Source organism: Clupea harengus, chromosome 17, assembly GCF_900700415.2.
Source record: "Clupea harengus chromosome 17, Ch_v2.0.2, whole genome shotgun sequence".
NCBI classification, from domain to species: domain Eukaryota; kingdom Metazoa; phylum Chordata; class Actinopteri; order Clupeiformes; family Clupeidae; genus Clupea; species Clupea harengus.
The window spans coordinates 6044423-6068356 of NC_045168.1; the positions used below are offsets into that span (position 1 = coordinate 6044423).

Sequence of the window (23934 nt, forward strand, 5' to 3'; positions counted from 1 at the left end):
GAAAAGATCATCGGTGCCAACCTGCCCACCATCCAAGACCTGTACACCTCCAGAGTCAGGAAACGGGCAGGAAAAATCACTGCAGACCCCTCACACCCCGGACACAAATTATTCAAACTCCTCCCCTCTGGTAGATGCTACAGATCACTGTTCGCCAAAACCTCCAGACACAAAAACAGTTTCTTCCCCCTTGCCGTCTCACTACTGAACGTCTCACTACTAACCCACTGTAGCATATATATTTATATTTATATATTTATCCCTGCACTTCTCGCACTCTCCACTTCTTCTTTGCACTACTGTTGTGCAACATTTCACAGCTACTGTATATAGCCATTCCGCCTTGTACATACTTTCTTAAACTCCTTAGTCCATTGCACTGTTGCACTGTTTGTTTGTTTGTATTGTATTGTATTGTATTGTATTGTATTGTATTGTGTTGTATATTTTGTGCAAGCACACTGAGAGTCACTTTACCAAGTCAAATTCCTTGTTTGTGCAAACTTACTTGGCCAATAAAACCTGATTCTGATTCTGATTCTGAGTAGTCCTCTCTCACTCTCTCAGCTGTAAAACACTCAGCAGTCCTCTCACTCTGAGCTGTAAAACACTCAGCAGTCCTCTCACTCTGAGCTGTAAAACCCTCAGCAGTCCTCTCTCACTCTCTCAGATGTAAAACCCTCAGCAGTCCTCTCTCACTCTTACAGCAGTCCTCTCTCACTCACAGCAGTCCTCTCTCACTCTCTCAGCTGTAAAACACTCAGCAGTCCTCTCACACTGAGCTGTAAAACACTCAGCAGTCCTCTCTCACTCTCACAGCTATAAAACCCTCAGCAGTCCTCTCTCACTCTCTCAGATGTAAAACCCTCAGCAGTCCTCTCTCACTCTTACAGCAGTCCTCTCTCACTCTCACAGCAGTCCTCTCTCACTCTCACAGCAGTCCTCTCTCACTCTCACAGCGAGAGGAGACTCCCAAGACTCCCCCGAGAGCTGTGTGATCGGCTCAACACAGGCCACAGGGTTTGTATTTATTGACCTGCGGAGGCGAGGTGGAAGTCTCATGGAATGGAAATTTCATAAAGACCTCCCTCCTCTTTTCTTATCTCTCTCTTTGGCACGTCACTCGCTCACGGCTCGCGGCTCACGGCTCACGGCTCACAGCTCACGGCTCACAGCTCTCAGCTGACCTTGGGGACAGACAGACGCATGCGAGACCCAATGCAAAAACATCAGGGAGCAACTCCACTTGCCTACGCCCAAGGTGACCAGAACACATTGAGCAATATGAGCAGGTGATTTAGTGGTGGCCATTTACGCGTGCATCAAGGATAACTGCAATATTTATCAGGGTCAACAAAAAGCAGATTACCCTTAAGAATACCCCAGCCAATTTACATAGCCCTGCACAGGCTAGATATATGACAGACTCAAAGCACACCAAGGTTGACTACACGCCAGTATTCAGTAAAGTGAGTTTCACGTTGCATTATAGTTTCCATTAAAAACTGTGATCTGAGAAGTGCTTTTAAGGGTCAAGAAGACTATAGCCACTTGTTTGTCTTTATTCTGATCCATTCGCCAGAGAGTAATACGGCCTAAAGAGACTTCATATCTTAGACAATGATCCAAGTAGATGTCTCTGCTTACTCACTATCATAACATTAACTGATTAGCACTGATTGTAGCTGGCAGAAATGGATAGTCAGTGCACCATTAATAAAGAATTTAGTTGTCATGTTAAAAATGTGCTGTTTTTTATTTGCTATGCTATGCTATAATATGCTATGCTATACTATAGTATACTATGCTATGCTATGCTATGCTATGCTATGCTATATACACTGCATACTGTAACTTTTAGGTTACCCCACAGTGGAATTGACTGTACTTGTCTTATTGGCACTGATACATCTTTGCCATCAAAAGGTACAGTGGAACAAAGGCCATCAGTGTTGCCCTACGTACCCCAGAATTTACCCTAAAACATGCATTTATCAGGGTGAGGAGCAGTAAAACAGTCAGTCCCAGGGCAGCTGTGGCTACTGATGTAGCTTACCACCACCGGTATGACTGTGTATGAATGATTACTGGACTCTGGACTCTGTAAAGCGACTTTGGGTATTTAGAAAAGCGCTGTATAAGATTGAATGATTATTATTATAAACATGGGATGGGCCCAGGAGTCTAACACCTGTCTTATTTTAGAGAACAAGTGCAGGTGTGTGTGGGGGGGGGGGGGGGGGGGGCAGCTCAACCGCTATGAAGTGTTCAGCTCTGCGTCAACAAATGCAGCACTATGACAAATGCAGTCCTATTAATCAAACCCAGAGAGGAATCCAGAAGCAGGCAGTGCTCTCTACAACAGTGCTGGATCAGCTGTCTGTGTTTTTTAATGCCTTGATTATTAAAGTTGCTGCCTGTGCTGTCGACATTTTAAAGCTCCCTAATATATTTATAAAAGAGCCCAGCCCTTTTAGAGCACAGGGAGAGAGAGGCTGAGAGGACCATTGTGCCTGAGCTGTAAAAAAGGCAAATCTGTGTGAGCAATTGGAAACACAGAGATGTCAAATGCGTCTCTGAAAAGTGCTGACATAAAGCCTCATATTCATTGATCAAGTGATTTATATTTCCAGGCAACGAGCAGCCAGAGTGGTTTTGTGCACTGCGTGATGTGATTAAGTTCTTGCCGAACTGAGTCTCTCATGAATTGATAAAGCAACATCGCTTACTCTCCTCAATCAGCGTTTTTATGGCTTTGTGTAGTTCCATAGCTGTCCTGATTACTTGCAACAGTGGATGGGTCAGCTCTCTGGGCCAGAAAGGTCCCTATTAATACATTTTCATTTCAGCAGAGTTCAACCATAGGAGTAATTTGGTACAACTTTATTTGAATGGTCCATCGTGGGCAGTCAATAGTCTATTATAGAGGCTCTTTCACAAATATCCAGCAAGCTTTCAACATGCTTTTCAACTTAGCTTTGAGTGGCTTGACTATCTGTAAAAGCTATTATCTGCTCCTTACCCTTTTAAAATGTTTTTTTTGGTACTGCTCCTTGCCATCAGTGTCAGAGGATGTATTTGGATTATATATTATTTGGAGGGCTATCCAGGTAAACTGGAACTGGAAAAAGAGTTTATGTATTCCTTCTTTGTGGGGATACAAGTCTTAATTTAGTAGGTGAGACTCCCCCTACTTTTCCTGTAATTCCTACTCACATTTTCTGACAGACTCTAACTCCTTACCCTTTGTCCTTGGTGGGACACCTATAATCTGGGGCATCCTAACTCAGAGAGGCTTTTTCCGGACACAAATAGGGCACTGACATACTGGGCAAGGAAGTGCACCGTTTGTCTCAACTCCCTTAAGCCAAATAAAAGACCATCCTTTTGATGTGGTTAGTGTGTTATGTCTCAATCAGTGCTGAACTGGGTTTTTCTTTTTTCTTTTTGCTGTAGTTCTTAATCCATGCGATTTACTGCAGAGCTCTTTGAGGAGGCCTGCGTGAAAACATAATCCGACTAGTTTAGTGCGCAACCGAAATACTATTATAATTGCCTTATTTCGAGGTCTATTACTTTAATGTTCCATCCTGCGTCCTGTGCTGATCTCTCACTTCATTGGCCAGCAGTATGACTTATATTTCTCTTCGCTTTGATTGGTCCCTATAAACAGCTCCACACATTTCTCTGAAATGAAGCTGGGCAAAAAATTATGATGTACATGTTAAGACACCTCACACTTCCTTGCAGTAAAATGGCCGAATTTGATCAAGTGAAGGATGCTGATATATTTCAAAGAGATCTACGGATGGGCACAGGAAAACTACATTTAAAGCTATGCACGCCATACTAGAGCAATCTGGTTCAAAAAAGATTCGCAAGATCAGGATGTTAATAAGAAGAATCAAATATAAGAATCATTATTTCAACATTATCTGCACTGTATATACAAAATCATTGAAAAAATGGTTCCAAGATGTGATTCATATCCTCGTAAGCCCTAGTCATGCACTGGGACGTAGCGGCCAATGAATATATAAGCGACTTGAAAATGTCAAGGATTGGCCGTTGCGAAAAGACAGGCCTGTCCTCATGTACTCATATTCCTTTTAATCTTTCCATTCGCTGCTGTAGCCCCTGACACCCACATTAAAATGACAAATGTGCTCAGATACCCTCAGTGACCTCAGCAAGCCACCTCGCACCACGCTGCGACACGCGGCGACACGCAGCACACTGAACTCAACAGCATCTCTGCAGTGTGGCAAGCCACGTCTCCTTCTTCTCTGGCTTGATAAACGACGGCATGACAGGAAGATAAGCCCTTAATGTACCTGCTCTTTGACTGAGGCCAAGATGGCGGAGGTGGATTCTTTCTCAGAGCCGTCGCCGTTGGAGGCGGACAGAACTGGGCTCAGCAGGGCGGGCTTTTCAGCGTCGGATGGCTGGTCTGGAACTGGCATTACTCCTGCAACCACAGCAAACCAGGGCAAAGTCGGTCACAACAACAACAACAACAACAAAAACAGCGACAACAACTACAGACTGGCTGGCATCACTCCTGAAGCCAACATCAATAACAACATCAACAACTACTACTACAACAACAACAACAACAACCACCACCACCAACACAACAGGCTTGCAGACGTTACCTCTGAAAACAGGGTACATGACGACATACAAAACAATCAGTAACAACGACGACCTAATACACATGATTTTATTCCACAAGTAGGCCCATGATATCACACAGCAGGCCAGTGAGTAGGGAGAAGGTACTCCTCCTCCACGCGTTTCCCATTTCACCTGATTCAATTGGTCTCAAGGCGCTCCTGAAAATCCACATGCCTGACACAGAACACCGGAGAAGAGACTTCAACCCCTGACTGTAGCAACTCTCCAGCGTGCGCATATACGAGCGAAAAAAAAGGAACCCAAGGCAACCTGAGGGAAATCAAGGACAAATACTGCCCAAGGACTATCTGTATTGATTACAAACAAACTCCGAGAAATAACCGGGCCATTACTTCTCCACTGCCTGGGGCGCGTCATGCAGATAATGACAGATGAAACCGAAGGACAGTCTCAGGACACTCAGTCATACTCATAGGCTGGGCTGGCAAACCTAACCCACTCACAGGCCCCTTTAAAGAAGCAGGACCTGCTATACGTTTGGAGCCAGAGAGTTATTTCCTACCCCAAACCTAATAATGGCTACTTAGACCATCATTCCCAGAGTGTTTATCTCCTGCAGCTCAATGTTGCTTTCTCACTTTAGCATGCCCCGGTTACATAAGCCATAAAAAAGTGACTGGCTGCTTACTGTAACTGGCTGAAACAAACAAACAAACAAACAAACAAACAAACAATAAGGCAGTTATTAGCTATGTACAATATTTAAATATATTAGTAATATAATTATATTTAATATAACCTCAGTTCAGTTTTGTTAACATCCGGTTTCTCAGTCATTATGGCGTTGCAGTAGGTCTGGTCTATGTGAAGTAGACTTAGGTCTGCAGTAAGACTGCCACAGTAATTATAACAATGCAAAAGTACATGCATAGGATGCGTACAGCTCCTGCACTGAGGGCAGGTCTGGTGTTAGGAAGAGTGGCGGGTGAACAAAAGAAACAAATTACACAGGGATGCACAATTACTTCATGAAGAGCCATCGCGGATATGATATTGATTGGTTTACAATACTGCACAAGTGTCAACCAATCAGTTTATGCCATGTGAGGTGTCCTAACTGAATTTCCGGGTCATCTCAGAATAATCCCGTGGCCTTCTTGGAAAACCCCAAGAGAGCTTTAGCCACACGGAGGCAATCTCAGCACAGTCTCAGCAACCATGGAGGAACAGGAAATCATAACTGTGTTGAGATAGGACAGGGGAAAAAAAGTGACAAGCGAGATGACAAATTGCCCAATCAGGCGCGGAGCTTAGAGCGAGGGGCCATCTAGCTGACAGACTCATCTCCGCTGTCAGACCCTCGTCAGACGGCCTTCGCTTGCCACGTGTACTGCCGCGTCGCGCCGCGCTGCCGTGGGAACAGCTCACTGAGCACACTACAGTCATTTCATTATGGGATGGATGCCACAAGCCCTCCACGCCCATGTCATCACAAGAGGCTGGCAGATGGCGGCAACAAACCACAGGAGAGCCTGCTCCAAATGCATGAACGTGAAGGATAGATCAACTTGTGTAAATGATAAAAGAATGAATGAACGAACGAACGAACGAACGAATGAAATTATACCATGTCAATCATTTTGATCAATTATTATTGAAAGAGGACACTTGAGGGTAGAATTAACCTGAGGTTGACATGTCTCTGAAATGTTGCATATGGTGTTAAAATGATCATGGCTGATTTCACGTTAAACAGGCCTTGATCTCTGTCCTTTCTCAAGCCACAACAAAGTCTAAACTCGACTTTAGTCCATGTAGGAGACGACCACAGGAGACGACCCTTCACTCTGTGTCCTCTAGATCAGAAGGTCGATAACACAATTTTGTGGATAAAAACAAGCGGATAATTGTTGCACATGTGAAATTGAGTTCAGTCTTACAGAAGAATGGCTACTTTTATTCCCTGCAGGAGTCAATACGTCAATAGCAAGGCCTCTGTGTTTGTCATCGGTTTGGTAAGAAAAGTTGCGTGGTGCGGTGGGCACACTCCGCATGAGGACAAAAAAAAAAGTGTTGCCCTTGGAAAATACCGATTGAAGTCCTAGCAGATTGCAACTCACAGTCAAGAGAACATCAGGGTGTTTCTCCTCCAAAACGTACAGGCTTACAGGCCAACACTGACATTGCGTCCCAGGCGATAGCTTTATGTCACTACTGAGGAGAGGGGAGAGGTTACCAATATAACAATGTTAAACACAACAGCCACAACGTGTCGCATATTAACAGCTAATTCTCATTAATGAGACTGACTAGGCTTACATTTTAACAAACCTTCATGCAAACGAGGATCCCTTGAAATCTCATTAAAATGTAATGCGCTGTTTATCACGCTCGGATAATTATTTGTGAAACACAAAGGATGTGTTTCAGAGTTTCCCTGTTGTCTGAGAATATTTATCAGTCTTTGCCTTTGTGACCTTGCTTTGTTGACGTGAAAACTGAGATTCTCCACTGGCTTGCTATGGACAAACGACTAAATGCCAGGGTCTTTGTTTAATATATAATAGCCATCAGGACATGGGGGATCTGATTGAGTTATAATTATCGGAAAAGGTCAATAAACATGGACACAACAGTTTGACGAATTGATCTCCAAGAGGTTGTGACAAAGAACACATTAATTAAGAAATCACGAGGGAGATTTTTTCCTGTTTTAAATGACAAGAGCCCCTGTCAGTGTCCACTGTGGTGGCTCGGAGACGTTAATCAGATGTTTTTGAACTTCAGAACTTCCCCTGGTATTTCAGGATATTACACCCGTGGCTCACCCGTCTCACCCGTGCACTTCTGGGAAAAGCCACCACTGTTCTAATTGGATAGAGAAGAGAGCCAAACAGCACTTTGGCTGCCAACAGAACAGTTTGTAACCACGCTAAAAACAATGAGGGCACCCTGCGTGTGTGGCAAAGCCTGTGCCCCCTGGACCCTGGCAGCGCGCACCGCTGGAGAAGAGGAGACACCCATGGAGATGTGCGGGGGCGTAGAGAGACTGTGTCTGACTGTTGGGGGATCTGAACTGATGGAGGCTCAGAGGTGTGAGATAGCTGATTAAAACCGAGGCTTGGATGAGGATGCCTCGTTACCACGGCACCAAGAAGACTGCGGCCCCCCCCCCCCCCCCCGATCTCTAATTCTCCCCATCAAAGAGGAAGAGAGAGAGCCTTCAAACCCAGAGGATGCGGTAGGGAGGGTCTGATGGCCTTGGATCTGACAGATCTGCTCCAAACCAGGGCCTTGACTTGTGTCAGACTCTGCTTTAGTTACAAACACAAGTTTCCAAAAGATGTATGTAAAAAATATCCGGGTGTACAGGTGATGCAGTGATGCAGTGCGTCAGAGTTCCCTCAGTACAGTGTGTTCCTCGAGAACCACACAAAGAAGGAAGTCAGAGGACTGTCTGTTTGTTAGTGCTACTGTGGGGGACATGACAGGCCTTAGTTCCTAGACAGAGAGATAGAGAGAGAGAAATAGGGAGAGAGAGAGAGAGAGAGAGAGAGAAAGACAGAGAGAGGGGGAGAGAGAATAAATAATAGACGGAGGAAAGCTGTCCGTGTGTTTCACACCACTCCACGGCTGTTGGACATTACGCCCACCTGCGCTGTCCACGGTGTCCTGCAGGCAAATGCCAACTAGATGCCCTCTGACAGCAGCCCCCAGAGGACACAGCAGTTAACACAGTTTCCAAGGTTTCACACTCTCAGTCAAGCAGAAGCTATTCAACAGCTTTGTCTTTTTAAACAGTACAGTATTACCGACCACACCATTAAAGAATATATATATATATATATATATATATATATATATATATATATAGTGCTCTTGTATGGAGGGAGAGTGGTATGTACGCATCATAGAGTAAATACAAATAGGGAGACTTACAGAATTTGACTCTGAATTTACACGGAGTCCACAGTAAGCAACCATGTCACCGTCATTTCTCCTTCATGGGGGCTTAGCATAGAGTCCTATGGGCGATTAGTGGTGGTGTTATGCCTCTCCCTCCTCCTTTCTCTATGTCCTTGGTTTGCATCCATCCCTCTCTCTCTCTCTCTCTCTCTCTCTCGAAAACAGATTTACTTAATTTGGACATTGGTTGCACATGAATGAAATGTGTTAAAATCAACACAGTATTTATTTTTCAGTTTACAAAATGTATTAAGGTCCCTTATACAATAGACACAGCTACTGTAGGTGCCATAGATTTCTTGAATTAACATTGACAAACTTCAACATTATAGTGTTGCAGGTTTGATAAGCAGGTACATACTGAGCGTAATCTTACAGAGGTTGCAACGTCACTGCAACTAGATCATTTCACTCCCATGTCCTAAATTGTTTTGGTATCTGAAAACAACTAACATGAACAAACTTTTTTAACAACACTAATATCCAAGCTTGATTATTGCAATGTTCTTACAAAGGCTGATGGGAATAAGGAAGTGTGGCAGCAAGGACCCCATCTGATCATTTACGTTCCTTGTCGTGAACTTGCTTCATTGTTCTATGCTTACCTTACATAAGATTGATTTGGATAAGGTGATAACTGTGTCCAAATTAGTTGGTTCAACCCAATAATAACATGTTCAAAGAGACACAAGACTAGTTTGTACTGTGTTCAATCAGAAACCCATCATTTTTTCCAGTGCACATGCATCTCCTCACTCTTTCTTTCGATCTCTCTCCCTCCGTAGCTGTCTACATACACACATCTCTCTCTCTCTCTCTCTCTGCTTCTTTCCCCCTTTCTCTGCTACTGCCAGCGTGTCTGTCCGGTTATTGAGTGACACCCACCCACCCCCCCCACACACACACACACACTGTGAAAGTCACCAGTGAGCAGGGCAAGGAAACTCTGGCATCTACTTTCCACACTCAATGTCAATTCCAGCCCGGAGTTAATGCAGCAGGATGTAAACAAACAAACAAACAAACAAACAAACAAACAAACATGTCTGATAGAGAGAGAGAATAAAGGGTCAGAGGAACATAAGAGGGAGAAGTAGCGAGAAAGACAGAAAAAAAGAGACAGGTGAAAGACAAACACAAAGAGAGGGAAAAAGCAAAAGAGACAGAAACAAACAAAGAGAAAGAGAGAGAGCCAGAGAGAGAGAGAAAGAGAGGAAAATGGACAAAGGGACAGACTAAAATAGCAGAGAATCAGAGTTTTCAGATTAAATGAAGTAAAACGAAAAAAAAAAATCTCTTGTCATATATGATAAACTAGTCATCTTTACGGGCTAACATTCTGCCAGGACTCCTGTGTTGAGGTGTGGAGGCTTTAGCCCGAGCTGTAATTGCTGCACTGTTTGACATGAAGCATATCTTTGGGCGCTGACTGCAGAGCCCTGCGCTGGCTGGCTATGCAGCTGACATTTCATTTCTCCAGCTGAGATAAGACATGAAAGCTCTGACAGAGCCAGGCTCCCCGTCTGGAGAATAGACTAGACATTTACAGAATCCTAAAACCCCCAAAAACGTAAATACTGAGCAGCCCCCTGCCCCCCAAAAAATAGAGAAGCTAGAAAGAAATTGTTCCCAAAAAAGATGTGTCCACGCAGGTCTATTCATCGTGGCATTTAGGTGCTTGGACTGGGATAAGTATAACATCTTGACAGATGGGGAATTTGAGCCCTTGACAGCGAGTCTTCATTTTGTGTTGTTTCAGGACAATCCCTTACCTGTCTGTCTGCACGCCTGTGGTTGGAACGAGTGCATAAGTCTGGTGTGTGTTAGCGCAAACCGCCAGGGGAACCCCCCCTGTCAGAACAGCCTCTCCATATCGCACCCCTCTAAATGTTTCTGCAGTCACGGTGCTAGCTTCCTCCAGTCCTGGCAGAGCTGGTTATCTCCATAACCGTGACACTGCGATTCCCGGTGACACATCCTCCTCCTCCATGTCCACCTCCTTGTTTCTGCTCTGCCTCGCTCCGGTGTTGGTGGGGAGGTTGACGTTGTCAACAGGAGCGGGTGGAGGGTTGGGGAGGGACAGAGGTGTGGGAGAGGTGAGTGGAGAGGTGCCCGCCAACTTGCCTCAGGTGTGTGTCAGGGGGCATCACACACACACACACACACACACGCACTGGCACCTTCATGGAAGTGCATGGGCCCGAGAAGCACAGCTGTCTGACTCAACCTAGAGTTGCTTGGCCTCACACTCGCTCACACTCTCACTCTCACTCAAGCTCACACTCAAGCTCACACTCAAGCTCACTCTCTCCTTCCCCCCGCATCCTCAACAATTTCGGGTTCGGCTTGGGAAAGAAAGAAAAAAACTTTCTTACCTTGGATCCTTTCATGCACTGAACCATTTGAGAAGCAGCTATTCATCTAGTCGATACGCTTACGGTGACACACTTCATTTCTCATTTCTTAACTTAACAGCCCTCTCTTCAGCCTGGACCAGGCCAACCCTGAGAGGCCTGTGGCTACATTTGAAGTGTGAGGGAGACGGGAGGCTGTCATTGTAAAAAGAGTCACTCCACAGGCACAAAACACGACCTGTGTAGTTATGTTGATCATCATAGCAGGAGGGCAAAGGGGGATAAGCACTCTAAGGAGGTCAAACCACGCAGCGGGGCAGACGATTCTGCTCAGCAGTGCCATTTCCTGGTTTAACAACTGATCCAAATTAACCAACCTAGCTCAATAAACACCAGAAGTGTGGGGAGACATTAGAGATTCTGTAAAGCTAGAGTAAAACAGGGCATTCTTCTTTGTCCAGCTGTTCTTTTGGCCTGGCCTCTTCTGCATTTCTCAAAGCTGAGGTAAAAACGCCACACGACGCCACAACATATAACACCTCAGTGCTGTTTTCCATCAGAGCCGAAACCCTGCTTCTTTTGTAATTGTTTTGCCATTATCCTGCCCTGTCAGATTAATGCGGAACACTCTGATTTGAAGGTACAAATTGAAATCTAATCTCCTCAGTTATTAATGTCACTCCGCAGGAAGGAGAAAGATTTCCCTTATTTTCCCCTTTTGTGGCTCCTACCCAGAAGACACACACACCAGCCCCCTCAGTAAGACCTGCAGAAAGTGTGTTTTGTCGTACCGCTTGATATGTGTGTATGTATATAAAATATATATATATATATACAGTATATAAATGATATGTATATAAAAACAGCGTGTTAATGCATTTAATGAAAATGCGTGCAGTTATAATCACGTCACGGTACTGTGGCGGAAAAATATTTAGAAAGAGCAATCATGTTTTCATGAAATGCTTGTCAACGTGCATGTGCACGAGACTTGACCTTAGGGGTGAGGCGAGAGGATGCGCCGGGTGGGGAAACCTTATGAGTATTTTAGCTGTTAATACAACTGCTTTAGCGGTGACTGGTGGATGCATATGATAGCCACATTGTTATGCTTACCTGCAAATAGGGTCCATTAGATGCTTTCACAGCTTGACACTGCGTCAACAGCACCAAATGGACTACAGTTTGTTCCCAAAATAATTTGGAGTTAAAAAAGTAGTGTTAAGGATAAAATGTCAATCTAATTAACGTTGAATACCATAGTTACCTGAGACAAACCTGAAATGCTGTTGCAGTACATTTAAGAGCATTATTTCACATCACCACACCCACACATATCCTATCCGAGGAAGGATTAAAAGTAAACTACTAAGAAAACCTGGGTTTCCATCTTAAAACTTTTATTTTCATAGAAAATAGAGCTGACCTCTCCTGCTCCCACAAGTCACACTGCATTGAGTATCAGAATGTCTGCATGTCATCACATGAGATGGAAGCTATATACTGTACATTCATTTCAGTACCTAGCTCTGAAGTTGCACATGTATTCCATTAGACAAATGGAGTGTGATCACGTTACGTACAGTATGTTTCAACATTTGACATGCTAGGTCAATATAAATTCTCCAGAATGGATGCGTTTGTGGGATAAGGTATATTGATCTCCACAAAAATAGCTCGTCATGGAATCATGAAAAAAGTGAGAAAAACAATGACACTTTCTTTTTTTACAGGCTCAGAATCACAAACTCTGATTAACACAGTCAGTTTGAAGGGAGTTGGCGTGGGTATTTTAAAATGCCTGACAAGCTACAATTATGTGTCGATGAATTTAATTGTTTTGAACAGAAGAAGCTCCACGGTTTATTCTTTGGAAAAGTGCTCCTGGCGCACACTGTCCAGAACCCCTGCCGATATTGCCATCTTCTTAGATTGGACTCTCATCTGACACGTTCAGTTTAAAGGGATTGCTTGGCAATGCTATTGGCTCTTCCCACTTAGTGTCTTTGACCACACCTTCAACTCTCTCTGTGAAGTGCTTGTTTTTGTGCAACTATGTGCATTCATTTACAGTTTCCGGCAGCCGTTTTCACTCTCAAACTAGGGCCCGTTGACATTCATCCAAACACCTAGTGAGAAGGTGAGGTGGAGACAGGACCACGATACCGAGATATTCATGCCAGATCAGAGCGAGAATCATTGCAGCATAAACTTCCATTGCGGTATGAGCTTTTTCATGATTCAAGGCCAGCTCAAAGCACTCAACTCTCCGACAGGCAAACTTTTTTACTTTTGTATTCTTCTTTTGTAATATTTAAAGCAGTTTCTAAAAAGTATGTGGACAAAATAGGTGCCCAAAAATATTTGCCTGCAGGGAACAACAACTAAGTGAGACGCGACTTAGCAAAAAACATCTTTTTGAGGAATGTGTCCTCGTCACGATGAATGCAGGCTCCCGGGTACAAAAAAAGAATGTCAACACTTCAATTCAGCAAGGGTTTGCATTTATGGACAGCGTCTGAGGCGCTGCTGAGCACTTGGCAAGGCTAGGTGCTGAATTTTTTTTTTTTTTTTTTAAATACACTTTAACAGGCATACATTTCACAACCCTCGGGTTGCTTTTAGCTCCAAATATCATGTTTCATGCAGAATCCATCTGTCATGAATTATAATCCAATCATGGACGTAATCAGCTCAATACAATAAATTAGACTGAATACGGCATTGCGTCTTTAGCTGCAAGTCCAATCAGGAATGATTTGAAGTCTCCTTCTGTCCTAAACAGCTCCATTATTGCTATGTCACCCCTTGTTGCCCCTGCAGATCATACGGTGACAGTGTAAGTATTTGACCATCGTAATTCAAAAGCAAATATTTATGGAATTATCTTTTCTGATTACATTTCACATCTTTCACGGAATTAAATTTTCTTCTTTTTTTTTTTCTTCATTTCCCTCCAAACCATGTCACTGAATACAAATCACACCCCAGCCTTTTCTGTTAGCCAGAGTATCGACTTTACATGGCGTTCCTCTTCCCGGCTACAAAATGAGCACATTCAATTGGCTAAGGAAAAGGCTAAGCAGACCTACATGAAATGATGATGCCAAAGTGTGTGTTTGTGTGTGTGTGTGCATGTGTTTGTGTGTGTGTGTGTGTGTGCGCGTTTGTGTGTGTTTGCATGTGTGTGTGTGTGTGTGTGTGTGTGTGTGTGTGTGTGTGTGTGTGTGTTTGCGTGCGCATGTGTTTGTGTAGGGTGTCTTGGATTACTTCTTCGGTTCTGAAAATTCTGCTTAAAAGCCCAGCAAACATCAGCGTCTGCCGTGATTGATAGCACCAATTTACTCCCACCTAATGTGTGATATTAAACTTTGAATAATGAATATAACTCACTCGCAGGGATAGTCCTGGCCCATAGACAGAAGAGTCATCTCTGACAGAAGAAAAAAAAACCTCACACAATAATTTGCAACTTCAACATAAAATGTGCCGCACAGAATTGAATTCCACCCTACGCCCACCCCCTCATTTAAATCCTGCTGTACGATGAATATATCACCAGCCTACTGCATAGTCTGCAGCAGCACAGATATACAATGTACAAATAAACTGTAAACCTAGCCTGCTCTTCAAACAAATAAACTGTAAACCTAACATGCTCTTTTGGATCTTTATGCCCTGTGTGAATTAGCCAGACAACAATTCAAGGCTACTGTCAGGTTCTGTATATAACTCAAGGGGGGGGGGGGGGGGGGGGGGGGGGGGGGGGATGGGACTGGGGAAAGGAATTGGGTAATCTTTCACATCCAAGATACCTAAAGCTGCTTTATTTAATTTCAGTAGTAATAAACCAACAATGAAAAATACTGAAAGTGAAATTCATTGTTTGTTTATGTAAACCTTCGTATTAACATTTACACTTAGAATCTGATCATTAACATTATCAAATTCATTAGTTAACATGTACAAACCATTATTTTCATTTGAGTGTTGTGGATAATGTAGCTCGTTGACATTAACTGATAGCTAATTAAAGATAGTAAAAGCACATCAATGCTAATGTAAATTCGCCATTGTATGGGTTGAAAATGCCTCAACACGCCATCTACTGTTTAAAATCATCCTGAACCTTGCAAGGCCAATGTTGACGTAGAGTCAACCGCTTCACACATCTCTACGTCATTATATTCATAGACTCTCTGTCTAGTAAACTCTAGATATAATGAATAGTAATACTCTCTATATATAAATAATAGTAATTATCTCTCTCTATATATATGTATATATATATAAAATATGGTGATTAAAATCTCTAAATTGTCTTGAACAGACACACACACATATCCACACAGTTTCAGTGAGGCTTAGTATGTAAGCTCTCGAGTCAGACTCAAATGTATTATCAGATGCACCTATACACTCATTATGACTAACATCAAGCTAATTAATGTAATATTGTATGCATGAGCAGGTTTACACCATCATGCAACACACCGGGTTAAACGGACCAGAGTTCAAGTCACAGATTGTAGTATGATACAGCAGAACGCATACTCATTAACCCATGGCGCATAACCCGTAGTTTTAGATCGACCCCAAATTCATTAAAGTCCTGTTCTGTTGTGATGTGTTTATACGGTGAAATTAAATATAATACCAATCCATCTGTATTTGCTTTAATCACGATCAAGAATTAATTCAGCCTCATTCTTCAACTGGAAATGGCACATTTTTATTCAACATTTTATTCCAGAACTTCCATATGAAAGTGCCAAAGCATTCACCAGCCTCTGTCATGTACATGGCAGACTCAACGAAGAGCACCAGTAGTCTCTGCTCTCTGCAAAGGGGGACAATTCAATAGAGCCCATCACATTCAAGCCTTATCTCAGCTGATAAGTCAGCGTGACTTTTATCAGACCACGCACATACACCAGCTTTCTTTAGCCCGTGCTTCTCACCCATTTAATTCCCAATGGATATACATGAAGGGATCACTATCATCCATGTTTTCGCCAAGAAAACAATCAATGTTCAAGCAACATTGGAATGCGAGGGTACCACTGGCTCGCCCCCTCCCCCGAAAGCCTGTAATTTCATTACGTGGTCAGCATGAGGCCACGACACCCCAGGATTCATAACAAAAAAAAAGCCTATTATCTTTGTCTTTTCGCAGAGATGCATGTCCCCCACATGACTCGCATTGCACCATCTGCAAGGCCTCACGTGAGGCTGTTCATCATCACAGGGGGAGTCAGAAGAGCGTGACGTGTGTGTGATAGCCTGTGTCGGATAATCGGCTGCAGACGGCTATCGTGTAATAACCCATGAACGTGCTTGTTGAGGAGGTGAAGGAACAAGGTTTTTGACATGAGGGCAGAGTGACTGTGACCTCCTCGCGGAGGAAGGGTGCTACACCACGTGAAAGTGTCACAGAAGATTACGGCAAATAGAGAGTCCCTTCCTCTCCTTCACTCCACTGGTAAAGCAAGATATTTATAACACCAAGATCATGGATTTGATACCCAGGGGGCACTGTCCATAAAAACATATCTGTGCAATGCTTTAAGTCACTTTGGGGAAAAACATCTACTGAACCATAAACCACTGAATGTAAACACTGGCCTTCCACTGACCTACATTACTGCCCATATAGAAAAAGTCTGTCAAATTGACATACGTTCATTTTATATAGTATAGATAACAGTGTGTTAACACACATAATTATGGGCCCTTTCATATACAGTAACATAGGAAAAATCTGTTTTATATATGGTGCTGCTAAAAAATGTGTTACACTTGTACATACTCATAATAACAGCCTTGTTTATTTAATAGCCACACCTCGTATATGACCTACCTTGCATGTTGAAGGGCGTCATGCCATTTTAGTATGAAATGTATACATGACAAGTGTGCTATGGGTGAAGCACTGGGCATACTCCTGTGACTTCATCAGGCAGAAAAAAAATGAGGTTTTGAATGTCAACCCAACTTGAAAAAGTACTAAAAGGTCTTGCAGAATGTCACACCCATCATTCACTGGTCCAATCACGCAGACACATACAGCAGTGCCTAATAAAGATACAAACACGTATATAAACATGGTAATCACAGCTAAGATCAATAAGCGTGTCAGGCAATGTCCAGAGCATGTTATTAGCCCTTAGTGAGAGGAAAGCTCTCCTACTTCAATCATTCTGTATAGTGTACTTCCCTTCCACTAAGTGATCTTAAGCGGCACTAATTAGCCAGTGGAAGAAGAGAGCGCGAGTTGCTAAATGAACTCCCACATTCCCTGGCACATTATGGTCCATCATTCTACAACATGACGCCTTTCCATCTTGCGAGGTGCACCGAGTTCTTAATTGTGAAATCTGGTGGAATAAGTGGCATCAAAACACCCCCACTCTCTTCAGTAGCATGCCTTAGCCACATTCTCTAGAGATTCTTCCTCCTCCCTTGCAAAGAATACTTCGGGAGAGAGGGAGAGGTCGTTTTTAAGGTCTCCTTTAAAACCTGTCCTTTCTCTAGTAATCCCAGTGGAATGGATTGATCCTACCTTTGCCCCTTGCTGGGCATATATATACACACAATATATACGTATATATACAAAACACATACTCACACACACGCATCTCTTCCATCTCTCTCTCCCAGAATTGGTGACATACCAAAGTGCTGGGTTGTCCTTTAGAATAACAGAAAAAAAAGAAACTTTCTTTCTGAATTCTAATCCAGTGACTCAACAGAAAACATCCTGGCTGACAATTGCCCTGTCAGACCCTGGAACGCCTGAAACCCCCCACGCTGAGGCAACATGGTACAGACACGCTGAGACATTGTGTGTGCACTGTGGACACCCATTTGGCTGTTGTGTTCAGGGTTAAGACCATCTGGGCTGGGAGGAAGAGATGACCTGGAACACGGAGATGAATTTGTATAAAACAATTAACATAATGTGGCTTACTTGGGACTCACGGTCGTAAGCATCATGTAGTGATAGTGTAACTCACAAACTGTTTGGTTGAGTTAAAATTGAGTTAAGTTAGGAAACATATATGAATTGTAGCCATGGTACTGCTAATACAGAATAGCCTTAGATGAGTATTCATTAACTCATTTTGAATCTTAGCTCCTAACAGGTAACTTGAATGTCCTTATAGGGGGGCAAGTTTTACAAATAACCATGTCGTTTACTATGACTGTGTACCGCTTTCTTTGTTTTGACTGGTTTGAAATTTCCTGGTGAGGTGTGAAGGACAAAACAAGTCTCATATTGTCTCCTCACTGTGTTGTCACCATTACTGGCTACACCTGTGTAATTTGCACCTGTTTGTAATGCAATGTGAGGCCTGTGATCCATCCTTGGCGGTGATCTGCTAATGTGTCCCCGTAATTACCCCATGGCAATTCCTATCCCCACAGACGTGCTCACACACACTCAGGACACTCAATATGGCATCACTAATGTGATCCTCTACTGCTAATAGTAAGTATAGAAGTTATAAATACCTGCAGCAGACTGTGAAAAGCTGTTTCACGTTGCTAAAAGCAGTCACTGTGTGTGTGTGTGTGTGTGAGAGAGAGAAAGAGAGTATGTATTTTTAGTAGAAAAGAGAGTAAGAGAGTATGTGTAAAAGAGTATATTTGCATGTGTGTGTACGTGTGCATGTGTGTACGTGTGTGCATGTGTGTACGTGTGTGTGCATGTGTGTACGCTTGTGTGTGCTTGTGTGTGTATGTGTGTGTGCGTGTGTACGTGTGCGTGCATGTGTGTGTGTGTCTGTCAACTGTATGTGTGTGCACAATGTGAATGAAGACTGAATATTCAGTGGGGTCCTGAGGGAACTCAATCTATTGGTCCTCTGCTACGACAAACAGGGACGAGGTCCTGTATTCTCTACAAGGTCGACCTGATTCCTGCACTGAAAGAAGGCGTCGCACCAAAGGACCACATCTCCGATGCTCTGTCCTATTCTTCTGCTTATCACGGCCTGAACACACTCCTTTAGACAAAAGCCAAGTCGAGGCCGAGGCAAGGCTCTCGTTCTGTTCCCGTGTCCGACAGTAATAACTTTAGTAGTAATCGGCATATGCTGACAGCATTGTTGCACCATGGTGACAACAATGGGGGCTTCTTTTCACAGGGGAGAAAATAGCTTTCCGATGAACAATTGACAGTCAAGTCAAGGAGAAGTAAGTCTGGTCTCGCTACATTAGGGCTGAGTAATATGTCTTAAAATAAATATCATGATAATATCACAGGTTTATGTTAGAGACGATAAATCCACAATGATTTATCTTGTACCGGAAAGGTTCAACATAGCACTTAACTAAATGCTTTTGGGAAACTGAGCATTTGTGGCAAATACAATTATCTTTAAAGGATTAAGAGGTCAACATTACTGTGAAATTTATAATGTAGGAGCTTCTATTTTTTATGTGTAAATTTTCATATGAGGAGCACATTTATTGTTTTATATTTAAAACATATTTAGTGAAACGTGATTGGATAAAGTTGGGCCTTGTCATCATCATTTTCAAAAGGTTCCGCGTTGTGACACCTCCATCTCCCAGATTATGCCTATTAGGGGACAGAGGCCAAATACATAACATATCAAGCGCAGCATTTTCTGTAATCATGCCAGGGATTATAACGGCTGCCAGGACTATACTGAAACTGTGGAAAACACCCAAACCTCCTGAAATGAAAGAGTGGGTAATCATTATGATAAAAACAGCTTCATACGAACTTATGCTCAACAGGGTGGACAATAGAAATAAGAACAGAGCACCAATTTGGGTCTCGTTCTGGGCTCACATTACACTTCCTGATGAGCATGCAGCTTGAACACCTTCCTCTGAGTGTACCCAACATCAAAACATTTTATTCGGATATTATTCCTAGTTATGTAACTATCAACATGTCCTTTACACAAATGGTCTTATTTGTACTGTATTTTTATTTCATTTTTGTTTTGCTATGTCACCGATGTTACATGTAATGTGCATAATAAGAAATGTCTCACAATGTATAATGTATAATGTTGTACTGTCAAACACCAACGCCTAAATAAAAACTTGAATTACAAAAGGTTCCGTGTTTGCCTGTCTATCTACACAGCGACATAACTGTTGCTCTTACAAAAGATTCCACTCTAGAACCTGTTTTCAAAAGTTTGCATTTTCAGGACGTTGTTGTTGTGTGGACGAACGGCCAAAACGCAAGACATTTTTTTTTCATTGTTGTAGTGTGGACGGCCCCAAGAAAAGCTGTCTGAAGCCTCTCTCTTCTTATGTCTCTCTCATCTATCTTTTTTCTCTCATCTATCTGTCTCTCTCTCCTCTATCTGTCAATATCTATATATCTATGTCTATGTATCCAGAAAGTGATAGTATACTGTAAGACTCCATCCATCCATCCATCCATCCATCCATCCATCCATCCCTCCCTCTGTCTACAGTATGTATTCTATAGGTCTGAGTGAGAGACTGAAAGCAAGAGAATAAAGAGATGACATAATGCATAGCAACATATTTATATGAATTAAAAATAAAGAACTTTTACATTTAAAACATATTTAGTGAATTAAAAATAAACAACTTTTATATGTAAAACACAACCTTTATTTAGTGAACTATAAATAAACAAATCGCTGTTTGGTGATCCCCACCCCCTTCCCAATTCCATCACCTCACATCAGTATAAAGCTGAGCTGCCAGCTGATGACATCATCGGGGTGTAAACCCTAGCAGCGCTCTGCGCTTCATTTTCTGCTGTGCCAAATCAGGCATCACAGATAAGTAGGTTACTAGATGAAGGTATGCAGACTAGTCAGGCATCCCAGATAAGTAGGTTACTAGATGAAGGTATGCAGACTAGTCAGGCATCCCAGATAAGTAGGTTACTAGATGAAGGTATGCAGACTAGTCAGGCATCCCAGATAAGTAGGTTACTAGATGAAGGTATGCAGACTAATCAGGCATCACAGATAAGAAAGTTACTAGATGAAGGTATGCAAACTTTGGGCTTCCTTTGGAATCACAATCAAAGACACTTGACCATCCATGGATGTTTAGCGTAATAGCATCTTAAGCCCAATGTGCTTTAAATGTGCTTTCAATTGACCTCCAACTGAGCATGTACTGGTATCCCTTGTTCTAGATTCTCATACAGTACGTAGGTAGCTCACAATAGGTTTGAGATTTTTAAGACTGGTGTATGAAAGCGCCCCTCATGGCATACTGTAACACCACTCATTCTTACAAGGTCATTTTTATGTGAGGATTCTTGGTACAGAGGTTGTAGAAAACTGGAGGTAAATTAGGCTACATCTTAATGTCACAGCATTTGTATTGACCTAAATATCACAGTGAATCTCATATTCTTTTTATACCCAAAGAAACCTTCAGTAGAGTAAATGCTGCCATTTTGTTGGCATTGCGCCGTTGGTTTTAATGCATTGCATATCCTCCTGTAAAACACATAGGAACAGAATACAGGCCTACTGTTTCCCAGACAGACACAGGGGAGTTTACAATATCAACTCTGTTAACAGAGTCTTCAATGAAGACTCATGAAGTTCAAGATCAGTAAAAGATACGAAAAGAAAAACAACAAAAGGTTGAGTCTCCTGTCAATAAAGTTGTGGAGGAAACCTTCCAGCAAGAGTGTTCAAAGATTTTTCTACTCAAATGTATGTCATGACAACATTCTGATCCTACAAAACAGCAACAGATACACATAAATCTTACAAAGCTGTACAGAGATCCATCAGCTCAGTAATGCAATATGCTGTACGTGGAGAAGAAAATCCAAGCATTCTGAATTTAAAATCTCTGACCATCACCTTTAATGGTACTTATGGTACCCAAAAAAATAACAAGAAGCATGCTAAGCACATTACACAGCAAGCTGAGAACCTCAATCACCAGGCACTGATGTGCGATCAGTGCAGCAACTCCTACAGCATACACCTAGAGGTGTATTTTCAACTGAGGATATCGCTTTTCACCATCTTCCACCCATCACCTAACATATCATCTTCTCATCTAGAGGTTAATTAGGCCAAAATTAGCCTGTTCTGGGGAGGACCCCACATTATGTTATGTAGGTTTATGACACTTTTTAGGTGCTCTGAGCCATAAACCAAGCACTGAGATCATGCATCAAACGTTCAATTAAACACAGAATTGCCAGTGTAAATATTGAGATGATGTAATGAATTAATCAGGTGTGTCCTACACTGAGGAGCTAGATATGCTGCCAGCCGCCCCAGTGTCTTCTACTGCCTCCATTAGCTAAGATCTATTAGAACTCCATTAGATGCTATTGGGAAAGCCCCGACCAGGAGTCAACAGCACAGAATAGTACATGGCTCTATCACTTCTAGATAATGATTTAGGCACCACATGCAAAACCATTTTGTTTTGTTTTTGTTTCCCTTAACGACGTCTCCACTCCTGACACCCCCCAAAAAATGTAGGTGCTCTCAAGACATGCTCGCATATATTGAAATTTCCCTACTCAGAAACGTATAGTCGTTTTCTTTCTTCAGTAATAGCGTAGAACCTTTGATTCAAACTGCAAACACCGCTTCACTCCTCAAAGCCTGAAACTTGTAATTACGTTCTTGATCTAAACAGCGGTCTGTAAATAAGCTAATTCGGCTCTAAATAAGTCAGGAGATGTCATGCCTCATGCTCTGCTGAAGGTCTTCGGCAGCACAGTCTCTGCACAGATAACAGAGAACAGCAAAGTCAAATCAAAGAAGCAGAAGCAAGCATCATGAAATGGGTACATGAAATATTAAGACATTGCACAAATCCACTAATATACGCTTTCATATTGGAGGCTGTTAACTCTGCCAATTAAATTTGACATTAAGCTTTTTACAACTTTAAAGCTTTCTAAAACTGGGTTTAAATGAGGATAACCTCTTGGCACAAGGAACTAAACATCTTTTCCTGTGTATGACTAAAATTTAAAAAGACCATGCCTGGCAACTTTTCCCTCTCCTTCTCCTTCTAACCTCTTCCTCTTTATATATATTACATTGTACTATGCCACTGATACTGATGAAGTGGCCATATTACTTGTCCTTCTCTTTGGGCGCCTAAGGTGACCGAGGGTCTCTCCCACCCCCAACCTCTTCCCTTACCCTAAACTATGTTTGTATGCAATTCCTACCCTTTCCTAACGTGGGTTGGTACGCCCGAGGAGGATCATCCCCCACCCCCGACCCCACCCCTTACCCTGAATAGCCTGTGGAACGCCATAATATATTGAATGTGATGTTTAAATAATTGGCAGTGCATCATTTATGTATTTATTTATTGTGTGCATGCATGACTGATTGTCTGATATACTGTTTCTAACCTGTCTCTGATCTCTCCCATATAGTAGGACCTGTACCTGCAAATGCTGATGGCTGTGATCACATTGTTTCTCAGCACCATACCCTATAATTACATACTCCTACTCTAGGCTATACATACCGTATGCCAGCATTATCCATAATATAAATAAATGCCATCATTGACATAGTGTTCTGCTTCATTGCACTGCTTATTATTATATAATAGTATTAATAGTATTATATATAATAGTAACCTTATGAGGTCACTATATACCCACTACTGTTCTACAACTAATACTTTGAATGCTGGCTTTTTCCATTTCTAACCACTAATAATTCTGTATATTTCATGTATATACTTTATTTAATCCTATCCAGTATTGTGTCCTGAAATCATATATATACAGTATATATCATGTACAGTATATATGCTGCATGTGTGCTAATATGTTTTATCCTCTGATACGTGTATGAATACATCTGATTGCTTCTGATTCTCTCTTCTCTTTCTCTCCTCCCTTCTAGCCCCCCCCCCCCCCCGCGTTTCTACCTGTTAAAAAGGGAGTGTTCCCTTTCCCCTGTCACCTTAGTGCTTGCTCTAGAGGGTCCATGCT

At 42.4% G+C, this 23934-nt stretch overlaps 1 protein-coding gene across 1 annotated transcript in view; it reads right to left on the reverse strand.

Moving 5' to 3' along the window:
- The window catches only part of ctnnd2a (catenin (cadherin-associated protein), delta 2a), a 308508-nt gene that overhangs the window by 281598 nt on the left and 2976 nt on the right, over positions 1–23934 (reverse strand). The window contains 1 exon segment of the mRNA XM_031583814.2: positions 4335–4468. Within this exon segment, the coding sequence (XP_031439674.1) occupies positions 4335–4463 (129 nt within the window). The 5' untranslated portion in view covers positions 4464–4468.